Source organism: Nesoenas mayeri, assembly GCF_963082525.1.
Source record: "Nesoenas mayeri genome assembly, chromosome: 1".
In the NCBI taxonomy this organism is placed as follows: Eukaryota; Metazoa; Chordata; class Aves; order Columbiformes; family Columbidae; genus Nesoenas; species Nesoenas mayeri.
In genome coordinates, this window is record NC_137541.1 from 204,063,806 (window position 1) to 204,075,984 (window position 12,179).

The window sequence follows — 12,179 nt, forward strand, 5'->3', positions numbered from 1 at the left end:
CTCTTCCAGGTAGGAGCCATGTAATACACACAAGGAAGGAAGAAGAGGACTGATAGGCAACTGCCACCCAGGATGCAAGGCAAAGATGAAATTAACTCCCCCAAGAGATTTGGAGGTGGAGTGATAGTTTCCCAGACTTGGTCTTACTACATACACAAGTAATTGGTTATACGCACATTACATGTGTTGTAGGTGTTTGTATTTATAGTATTTTCTGAACATGAATTTAAATGAACACTCTGTGCTACCTATTGTGCAGAGGTAAAAAGAAGTATTTTGAGTAGATTTATCCAATCAAAAGACAAAAAGGTGCCTCAGCAGAGCTGATGGACTTTAATAGTGTTTCACCTTCATGCCAAGGACAATTATGGCAATGACTTCACCTCATGCACTACCTTTACATAGGCAGTTGGGAGGGTACAGTGCTGGGAGGGTACAGACAGTAAGATCCTGAGCTGACACCATGAAGAAGGATGGGTATAATGCTACTGACAGCCTCTTGACCTGCCTTTGTCTAACAGGTTTCATGTGGCTCTGAGCCATATTTTATTCAGCTTCAGAAAAATGTGACTTTTAGGCTGTGTCACCATTTTTTTTGCAAAGATACCTCAGAAAGCAGTAAGACTCTTATTGTGGAAGACTCCTATCAAGGAAGAAAATTAATCATACACTTCATGTTTATGCAGTGATTTCTCCATTTTTACACTGCTTTATTATTAGCTGATATATCATTGTATTACAATATCCATCTCAGCTGTGCTCAAGTCACTTATTTAGGTGTCTTTAAGTTTCTGTGTACCAAATAGGGATAATACCTCCTTGATCTCATGCTGTGTCTGTGTTGCCTCCCACTGGAGACAGTTCAGGGTAAGGAATGGCTCTTATTTCATTTATTAAACAAGTCTGGAAACCTAGTGTTGCCCTACAAGATTTTCTAATGATTGTTCTTGAATGCTTTCACTCCAAATGTTCCAAATTCTTGAAGCAAATAGTTTTGAACTGCTAAAAAAGTACTTGTTTCCTGTCAACATTTCAAAACAAGAGAACAACTTGGTTTTTCTCATGCCATTTTTTGGTTTAAAAACGTGAGATGACATTGAAGAGTAAATGTTCTGTTTGAAAAACAGAGTAAAAATAAGAAGCTTTTATTTTGACATCTCCTGGGAGTGAAAATTTCCTCTTATTAAAGTATTTTCCAAGAAAATAACTTTTAATATAATGCTTTTTATTTTTTCTTGGGTGGAAGGAGAAGGGACGGTCATGAATGCAAGTATATTCAGTCCACAGGGACTGACAGTGTTCATAACGTTGGCTTACGGAATGGGGTGTTGCTGGCACGAAAATCAGGATGTGTAGATTTTAGGCTCTAGCATATTTTTGAACAAATTGTCCCATACATGCTTTTCAGTTTGGCACTTTACTGATAAACAATACAATAACGAACATTTTATTGTTAGATCCTCAAATAAGACAGAGTCTGGCATTTCCTAAAGTTCCCAGCTCCAGCCTGCCACTGAAGCAGAAGGGTCATTTTAGCATCCTGCAGAGGAATCTATGGCAGTTGATGTTGCTGAATAGCACAGAGATGTTTGCCTTGATCAGACAGAATTAGTGGCATTTTCGTTGGGCTCTGAAGATGGTATATAGGACAGTTTCTCCTGCACCTGCTTGGAAGTGTGAATGCATGTATGTGGCTGTAAGTGAGAGTGTCTCCATTCCTTATGTGACCTTGTGCTTGACTTGGATTGCTTTTGGGAGAGCGTGTGTGCACACACACAAATACATATACACCCCAGCAAAATGTTTTGTGGTTTTGATGCAAGATATTGGTCCTGTGTGGCAGCAAGCAAAAGAGTAACTGAAGCAACAAGATCAGCATAGGGATGTCCAACAGTCCCTTGTCCTTACCATTTCATAAAATTATAAATGAAGAAATTGCTATCTCCTATTGCTCATGTTGCTTTGATACCCAAGAGTCGTAGTCAGAGGATAAGAATTTGTCAGACATTGCACAGACCATGGCAATTAGACAGTCCCTTAGTGACAGAGCTTATAATTTACACATAGGACAAAGGCCAACAGATGGATACAAACAGATGTGAGGAGGACTAGGCAACCATGCAGTAGGACCGCAGCAGTCCACACACTAAGTAAAGATTTCAGCTTACCAATGTCTGAGCTTTTTTGCAAGTGTCATGTCTAAGGGAAGTACAGTGATTGAATCTATGGATGTGCAGGGTAAGCAAATGCCAACGAGGAGGATTATGGAGGGACTCGCCTGAATGCCAAACAGATGTATGACAGAGACTAATATCACAAACTTATTGGAGGGGTGAGTGAATTCCTTAGCAATGAATAAGGGATGATTTGGAGTTGGGCAGTGGAGGGCCTTGAAAATAGAGATCAGCAGTTCATCTGAAGTGACAGAGGGTGAAGAAATGGTAGAAGGGTATGAACAGAGAGGAACACTTGGACAGAGAATTAGCTTAACACAATGATGGTGGCAGCAGTATTCTGAGCTGTGTGGTTACTCATGAAAGCTGGGCAAAAAGATCCTGTAGCAGTGGAACTACTAGAACTGACAATCTGGGTCCAGCTGTACAAACAGTCTAACAAGACTAGACTTTAGAGATGCCGGAGACTGGAAGCCTACACTTCGTTGTGTTTCTGTACAAAATCAGGTCTAAGTTGCTTGTTGTAAAATTGGGGCCTTTGAAAGTCATCCATATTATTTAATAAACCCTCTCTGTTACTGCAGAAATTATGAACAAGGTAAGACTGGGGTCCCTATTGCATTAGCTGCTGTATAGGGATAAAGTATTATGAAGATCTTGAATGGCAACTTATTTTCCCCGTTGTTATTTAGTTTTTCTTGTGGTTTACAAGGGGAACTGTTACGGTAGCATGTGGTAGGCAAGGAGAGGAGAGGTACTGAACAAATGAGAATAAAAATGAAAGAAGTATTTAAAGGACAAGTGTGAGGGGAACAGGAGAAGATACTATGTGGCTATAGGGATGGAGGGTCTGAAAGAGTCAGCACAGAGGAAAGAGTTCTTTTTCAGAGCAAATAAAACACCCTGGTGAGCTCAAGTGGAACTCTGGGTCTGTGCTTTCACTGCTTCTGCAGCTGCTCCTTCCAGCTTGAGTGGGTTGACTCCTCCCTTGTTATTCCCTTGTGCTGACTGTAGAGCATATCTGAATAGCAGAGATTTGTAATTAAGAGAAATGCTTCAGAGAGCTAAAAAAGCAGTCATTTTTGCTGAATGTATATTTTGTTGCTTTTTTTTTTTTTTTTTTTTTTTTCCCTTAACTATTCAATTAACAATTAATAATTTTCAGGGTGGTCAGCTGCTTTTACCAAACACTGAGGTTTGATCCCTAGATCTTCTAGGTAGCAAATGAGAAGGCAAGGAGCCTGATTTATTATCTCTAAGAAAGCTGTTGCCTGGGTAGTTTCATACTTCTGCACTACTGAAAGAGAATGTCCTAAAAAAAAAAACAAAAAGGGAAAAGTTTGTAAGCAAATTCTTTGCTTTTCACCTGAGAGATCTCAACTACACCTCTGCTCAGTCCATCCTTCCCTCATTTTGTGCATCAGACCCATGTAAGAAAGGCAGGGGAACAGCAGATGGGAGGCTGACTGTTGCTCAGTTTGGAAAGCAGCTCCTAACATTTGGCTCACACCTGTCAACAGACTCCGTATACACTTGTTTATCCTCCTCTGTACCATATGTTTCTATGTAAAATGAGTTCCAATGATCTATTGCCTTACTTCTATCACTCCTATTATGGTCATAACTGAGCATTTCACAGTCGTTAATGCATTTACCCTGACAGCGTCCCTGTTGTGTAGGCATCTAATATCACCCACTTTACAGATGAGTTAGCTGAAGCTCAGATCAACAGCTCCTCAAAAGTCTTTCAGCACCTCTTGCTGAAATCAAGGGGAAGGAAACACATCTACAGGAGATGTGAGTTTGGGACAGCAAACTACATGCTTAGTTTCACTCAAGGAGTTTTCAGTGGAGTGAGGAATCCTTCTTCTGGGTCCTACATGGATGCTTGAAATGTATCCAGTCTTGATTTCTTGACACAGAGCTGTTCCCTGCCTTTGCAAGACCCAGCAAACCTGTAGTTGCTGGTGTCCAGTCTTTTTACACCTTTTGCTAGTAAATCCCCATCTCACAACTCTCCATGTCCTCACCAAGGCCTGGAACAAATGCTCTCCTTGGCAGAATATTTAAACAGAAAGTTAGTAAAAGGCCAATAGCCCAAGGTAGTGATAGCAATCAGCTCAAAAGTATTCTGCCCAAAAGGGAACAGTTGATAAGGTCCAAAAAAAGTACTTCTGCTGCTGTGGAGACTGTTTCTCCCATTTACTCTGTTCTTTGTATTCTTGCTTGCCTCTCAGAAAAGAACTTCACAGCCCTTCAGATTTTAAGCCTGTGTAGGAGAGGAACAGGGTTTTTTAAAGGTACTGTACGTACCTATCAGTCACCTACTTATTAATTATAACTAAAAGCATGATTAATCTGTCATGGATAAGGCTGCTAAGTAACCCTAATCATGTTAATGCATTTCTGTCACTTATACAAAAGGCAGCATTATTATCAGTTTTTACATCCGTGTATACCAAAGCCCATATACACAGCAGCTGCAAAGCACTTGTAATATTCTTTCTGCCGCAGATGGGATGAGATTGCATCATGGTTATCTCTTTTGCCCCCACAGTGCCTGTGCAGTGATTTATTCCCTCAACACTAGTAGGTTTTAATGATGTTATCTTTTGCAATTAATTTTGCCTTATAAAAGGTTTAACAGCTACAGCTATGAAAAGTATTTCCAGGGGCTCATAATGCCTATGACTGAAATGCCTCTGTGGGAGAGGTCAGCATGGTGACCAAGGTGCTACTTAAGCCCTGCAATGAGTGGAAGCTAAGAGATGCGTGGGTTTTATACAAATGTGAGTGTCTAAGGAAAACGATTCTTTTGATATTGCAGAGCATAATGCTTTCTCTTCTGTGTTCTTTTTCTCTGAATTTTCAAATGATCCATTTTTTAATAGCATAGATGTTGGAAAGTTAATTTCCAGGTTCCAAACTCAAAATTTGTAACCACACCTGAAATCCTTGTGCATCCATCCTGTCAAGCAGTCAGTGCGCTGAGATGCTAAATCACAGCTAAGGTACACTGTCCAACTTTCAAAATGTACTGAAAAAAAAGCTTTTCACATAGAAGAACTACAAAACTGACACCTCCAGAATGCTAAATACAGTAACGAAAACATTTTGGTTTTCATCTCAATAAGCACCTTGTTGTGTGCAGGCAGGGTCTCAGTCAGCAGGTTTCTGAGTGTTTATGAAAAAGTCTCAGAAGTTTGTCAAGAGTGATAGTTCTTTTGTTCTAAGCATTGCAGTAGCCAAGTCATGGTCAGTACACGTGGGAACACAGAGGAAGATGGGTAAGAAAATATAACTGCTCCGGAACAAGTGGTGTTTGTGTGATTTTACTGTCCTTTGCTTAGCTAACTTTCTTTTTTATAGCTCTTCAGTCATCACAGTTTAGTGTAATGCAGTTTACAGTAGATTGTTTGAACCTATTTGCAGATATTATAGTGACACAGAAATTTTTAAGGTCAGCATTAAATCTTAGTCATGAGGTTCTTAACATAGCAATTTCACTCTTGTCTTGCAAAACTGTGTTCTCCTACCCTTTCTTATTAATAAACATGATATCCTACTGTTTGCTTTCCTTTCATTCTGCACAGCTGTACTCTTCTCTTTCATCAAAAAACAGTCACATTTTTGTTTGTTACACTGAAATACAGTTTTTTTGCTTCTTTATTTATGAATAACACACTCAGTTCTTCCTTATGGAATAGAAATTAAAACAGCACTGACATTTAGAATGTAAAGGAATTGCTCCAAATTATTATTGTCGTGTGAAAATGAGTCACACATTTTTGGTCCAAACTTCCTGACATGCACATCCATATATATTAATCATTGTGACATCACTGAAGAACTATTTTTACCTTGGTAATAAAAGATGAATGCATTTGTCAACTTCTCAAATTATATTTAATCCAGTGAACATACAGACAGGTTAGGAAATATACTTGTTCTCAAATAAGAGCAGAGCTCAATTGTACATGTCTGAAAAAGTTGTGCATGTAAAGACATGTGAAATATTTGTAGTTTTGAAATGTAGGTGAAAAGCACACTGTAAAAACACAAAATAATTCAGGTTTACTAAGAAGAATTAAACTCACCTGTCAACAAATGCATGGTGTAGTACAAAGACAGGATCATTTGCAGAACCTTGTACTTGGGACATGGAGCCATTCATGTAGATGTGAAGTGCATTGTGCAAACCACTTTGAGATATGTTTGATATTGCAGTCCTTGGATCAGCAAAGCCTGTGTATTTAAGAGGAAATCACATGCTGACGTGACAATGCATTTCATTCTTTTTCCAGTAAGACTGAAGATCAAAGTACCTACTTTCACTTCATTTACGTTCAGCTTTTTAGACAAGGGCTTAGGAAAACACATAAAGGAGTGCTAATATATTTCAAAGGCATAGCAAAGATGAAATTAGAATAAGCTAAATTAAAACTCCTGCCATGTAGCTAATGCCGCATGTCAGCAAATATACTGCTTAATTTCTTTATATTTTTAAATTTCTTTGTCCATTGTGTCTAGCTGTTAAAAGGCAACATAATCCCTGCAAACATTTATGTGTATACATTTATTCATGTTAAGAAAATTTATTCACTTTATTTTCATTTTTGATTTCTGTATTTATACGCTCCTAAGATAAAACAGGCTATTGTATCTCATTATATAATCAGTCACTTTATGTTGTTTGTCACTATAGAACATATTATTTTATTGATAGGAGCCAACACAATACAAGCTGCAATTTTTACAAAAAGATTTGGTAAGTAATCAATAATCTTTCACAGTCAGACTTGTAGGATGAGAGTCTGTGGATTTCTGTTATATTAGAGGGCACTAAAAGTATCGGCTTTGAGAAGAGGTCTCAAAAGTCAGCTTCAAAATAGGAAATACTGGAAGATGAGTCTCTCCATTAGTTTTTATTTTGGTCATCTGTGCATAACTCAACTCTGATGCTGGTAGCCCTTCTCAGTCTGCTGACAACAAAGCTTACTCCTGACTTGTAAGGACTCCTAATAAAAGTCAGCTCAACCATCTGATCCATCTCTGGGTTTTTTCAGAAGAATAAAAGCAGAAAAATTTGTTGTCCTCCCAGTCTATTTCTTAACCTATTGCTAGTTTTACTACTTAACTCACACTGCAAAACCTTTCTGCTCTCTCTCTTTGATTCGATTTGATTCCTGGAAATGTCTTGTTCTCACAGATTTTGTAAGCTGTAGGATGAGGGAGCATAACTGAGACGTATTAAAACATCTTTACAACTTAATAATGATTAAAAAAGGGCTGTGAATGACATGTTTGTTGTGCTGATCCTCAGCATTTCCCCAATATTGTTTCAGTTTATCAGGTCTGCAAGATGGAGAAAATTCACAGAATCACAGAATGTTAGGGATTGCAAGGGACCTCAAAAGATCATCTAGTCCAATCCCCCTGCCAGAGCAGGAACACCCAGACGAGGTTACACAGGAATGTTTTCAGGCAGGTTTTGAATGTCTCCAGAGAAGGAGACTCCACAACCCCCCTGGGCAGCCTGTTCCAGTGTCTGTTACCCTCACTGAGAAGAAGTTTCTTCTCAAATTTAAGTGGAACCTCTTGTGTTCCAGTTTGAGCCCATTACCCCTTGTCTTACCATTGGTTGTCACTGAGAAGAGCCTGTCTCCTTCCTCATGATATTCACCCTTTGTATATTTATAAACATTGATAAGGTCACCCCTCAGTCTCCTCTTCTCCAAACTAAAGAGACCCAACTCCCTCAGCCTTTCCTCATAAGGGAGATGCTCCACTCCATCATCTTTGTTGCCCTGCTCTGGACCCTCTCCAGCAGTTCCCTGTCCTTCTGGATCTGAGGGGCCCAGAACTGGACACAATATTCCAGATGTGGTCTCACCAGGGCAGAGTAGAGGGGAAGGAGAACCTCTCTTGATCTACTAACCACCCCACTTCTAGTACACCCCAGGATGCCATTGGCCCTCCTGGCCACAAGGGCACAGTGCTGGCTCATGGTCATCCTGCTGTCCACCAGGACCCTCAGGTCCCTTTCCCCTACACTGCTCTCCAATAGGTCGTTCCCCAACCTATACTGGAACCTGGGATTGTTCCTGCTCAGATGTAAGACTCTACACTTGCCCTTGTTATATTTCATTAATTTTTCCCTACCCAACTCTCCAGGATGCCCAGCTCTTCTCTTTGGGAAATGCCTCACACATTTTGAAAACTTGCTTTATTTATTTATTTGGACCAAGAACTAGCATTTGAAAGAGGATCAGCAATATACTTTTAAAGTGAATCTCCCAACAGTCATTCTGCTTCATGCTGTGAGTCACATCACGGGACAGTTTCTGAGTTTGCAAGCTGAATTCCTTTTGGAGAAAATCTAAAATGTATCAGCCATCAGTGGGTATTCAGTTCACAGGACTGAACCGGAGCTAGTGTGAAAGAGCCCCTTCCATGTCAAAACCCATATGCATAACATGGAAGTCAGGTCCTCAGCACCAACTGTTTCGCTTTTTGGATTTGCTCCTCTTTGAGTCACACAAAGTATTAATTGAGATGTGGCTAGAGATGCCTTATGAATAGAGTCATATTCTGTGAACTTGGAAACTTGAGTTTTAGACCCCACTGGGACTCTGATCTGTGTGAAATGATTGCACTTTGTCACACTAAATTCCCTCATTGGGCTTTGCATTTTCTGTTACTTCAAAGAAGAGAAAAGCATCTAGCATAAAACCACTGATAATTATAATAAGGGTCAGATCATAGCTGTGGCATCTAGGAACCAATATGACATAATAGCCATCCATTTTTCTAATTGTAATAGTATGGCAAAAAATTTGAGAAATTAAAGGGAAGTCAGAGTAGAAAACATAATCGGTACAGCTGGAGAAGGCAGAGTTGGCTTATGATGAAAATTGTAAGACTTCAAGGTGGAGTGAGTCTGGATTTAGGAGAAAAAGAGGAACATGCTAATGCCTAAGGATAACTGCAGGCTTTCAGTATATCAGATGTGGATCAGGATTACCAAAGATGCTGCATGGTGACATAAACAGCAATGAGTTCTCAAAGGGAAAATCTTGCCCACTGAAATTTGCCTAATGGTGAATGCTATGTTACCTAGCTGTCAATCACGAGAGCAGAGTTAAATATTAACTATGAAGAATGATGTCCATTGACAGTCTGGCCAGAACTCACAGGAACTGATGGCAGCAATTTTGGCCTTCTTTGCTGATGGCCACAGCACATGATCATTGAGATCAGTTGATGTAGCAATAAAAGGAAATTTCTGTGAATATTAACTGGAAAAGATCTGTCCGTATGTAATTTTGAATCAACTCTTTCACTTATATTCAGTAGCATTATAAGTATGTTTAAGGGAAGATAAACTTTATGCAGAATCTAGGCAGATGTTTTATATCAGACTTCGGATGCTTCTTAACATTTCTCAATGGGCTGCAAACACTTGATCTAATAATTCATTTTAAAAAATATACAGAATATTCATTTTGGCTCTGGACAACTTTTTGTGGAACAACTGAACACAAGCAATTTATCTTAATAATCAAAATCACTGTAACTAGGACAGCTTCAGCAACCCCACCCTCCAGCTCCCAGTTAATTGAGGTGCATTCAGTCAGTGTCAAAGGTGACTTCATATTTAACCATGCACATGAGAAGTTCTAATATCTGATTTCTAGTTATGATAACTCCATATAAATAGTAAAGTTAGCAGGAATAAAAACACAGTGTGCCATCATTCTATTTTATTAACCTGGGTCTTATTATTTTCTCTCAGACTTTTAAAAATACTTCGGTAGAATTGGCTATTCAGGATGACGTACTGTGAAAAGGGGTAGAGCCAAGTAAAAAGAATATGTGAAAACATGAGGAGTTTTGCAGAGTACAGAAAATTTTGGTGAGGTGGCTGCAGCATTTACATCACCTCTACAGCAAATGTGAGGCTGGAGATCTACAGGTGCAGGGAGCTGAAATAAGAGCTCTCCACCTCTAGAAAGGGGAACTCCATTTCCTCCACCTGCCTTCCCCATGCTGTGCCTTTCTCTCCTAAGCATTAACTGCCCCTCATCAGTCCTTCTGTGAACTGATCTAAACTAACCTGGAGTGTGGGATGTCAGTATTTTTCCAGGCTACTGAGATACAGTACCTCATGTAAAGGTATGATGAAAGTCAGTGTTGGTACCAAAAAAGGAGGGAGAATGCCTGGCTGTTTGATGGAGGAGGTTGCATAGAGAAACAGAACTCTCCCTGATAGCAGTGAGCTGTTAAATCATCAGGCCTGCATAGGAAGCTGTAGCTATCAGACTTCCTTTTAAACCCTCATTTAATTACCATGCATTAGAAACAGCCGTCAGGGCATACATCACTGAAGTGAATGGAAGCTCTACCAGTGATTTCAATAAGAGAAAAATCACATTTTCAAGAGATTGTAAACCTAATTCTGCTCCTGCTCAGAGCATTGTAAATCAGCAACAGTAATTCAGTGGATTTGAAGTAGCTTCAGTGAAGCCAAGCCAAATTAAATCAGATAGGTATTTAGCCCCAAGTTTTCTATAGGAGGAGCTAAAGATACCTCTCAAAATTAAGGCTGCTTGACAGTTTCTAGGGTTATAATACAGTATTGAATTATATTAACTGCAAATTTTACAATCTAATAAAGAGGACCACAGAAGCCCGTGTACAATCACTCAAGTGCAAAGCTTTATGTTTTGAAAGCAGGTAGTGTTTTCCTCAGTTGCTCATTTGCCACTAAGAGCTGCGAGTACACTGAGCAGAGAGAGTGCTGAGCTCAGAGAGCATTAGCGGCCTTCAGTACTATAGGAATGGAGGAATCACCTCAACAAGCCTATCTCCTCTGATTGTTTTAGTGGACTGCTTAACATCTGTGGCACCCCTAACATCACTGACATATTCATAACAGTTTTGCAGGCGTTGCTTTTTTTTTTTTAAACTGAAAAACTGTATTGCAAAGAAGTTTTAATATTGTACAACTTTATAGACCAGTGGTTAAGACAGAAGGGACTTTAAAGGTCAAATTCTGCTTTGTATGTTGTGTTTTGAGGGGATCTAATGCACCCTTGATAAGTTTGCAGACAACACCAAGTTGGGTGGAAGTGTTGATTTGCTCAAGGGTAGGAAGGCTCTACAGAGCGATCTGGACTGTCTGGATCATTGGGCTGAGGCCACTTGTATGAGGTTCAACAAGGCCAAGGTCCAGGTCCTGCACTTGGGTCACAACAACCCCAGGCAACGCTACAAGCTTGGGGAAGAGTGGCTGGAAATCTGCCTTGAGGAAAAAGACCTGGGGGTGTTGATTGACAGCCGACTGAATATGAGCCAGTGTGTTCCCAGATGGCCAGAAAGACCAACAGCATCCTGGCTTGTTTCAGAAATAATGTGGTCAGCAGGACCAGGGCAGTGATCATCCAAATGTACTCAGCACCGATGGGGCCACACCTTGAAGCCTGCGTTCAGTTTTGGGCCCCTCGCTACAAGAAAGACCTTGAAGTGCTGGAGAGAGTTCAGAGAAGGGAACAAATCTGAGGAAGGGTCTGGAGCACAAGTCTGATGAGGAACAGCAGAGGGAGCTGGGGCTGTTTAACCTGGAGAAAAGGAGCCTGAGGGGAGACCTTATTACTGCCTACAACTACCTGAAAGGAGGTTTTAGTGAGGTGGGGGTTGGTCTCTTTTCCCAAGTGACAAGAGGAAATGGTCTGAAGTTGCACCAGAGGAAGGTTAGACTCAGTATGTGGAAAATTTTCTTCATGGAAAGTGTTGTCAATCATAGGAACAAGCTGCCCAAGGAAGTGGTGGAGTCACCATCTCTGAAGGTTTCAAAAAGACATGTAGATGTGGTGCTTATAGACACGGATTAGTGGTGGACTTGGCAGTGTTACGTTAACAGTTGGACTTGGCAATCCTAAAGGTCTTTTCCAACCAAACTTATTCTTTGATCCTATGTCTGAGTCCAACTGGATGATAAACTTA

The 12,179-nt window shown here is 40.1% G+C and overlaps 1 protein-coding gene across 1 annotated transcript in view; it reads right to left on the minus strand.

The window, feature by feature from the left end:
- The window catches only part of TYR (tyrosinase), a gene marked incomplete at both ends in the record, with an annotated part of 49,782 nt that overhangs the window by 21,803 nt on the left and 15,800 nt on the right, over positions 1–12,179 (minus strand). Inside the window, one exon of the mRNA XM_080363783.1 lies at positions 6,272–6,419. Coding sequence (XP_080219909.1) covers positions 6,272–6,419 — 148 coding nt within the window. The remainder of the gene's footprint in view (positions 1–6,271; positions 6,420–12,179) is intronic.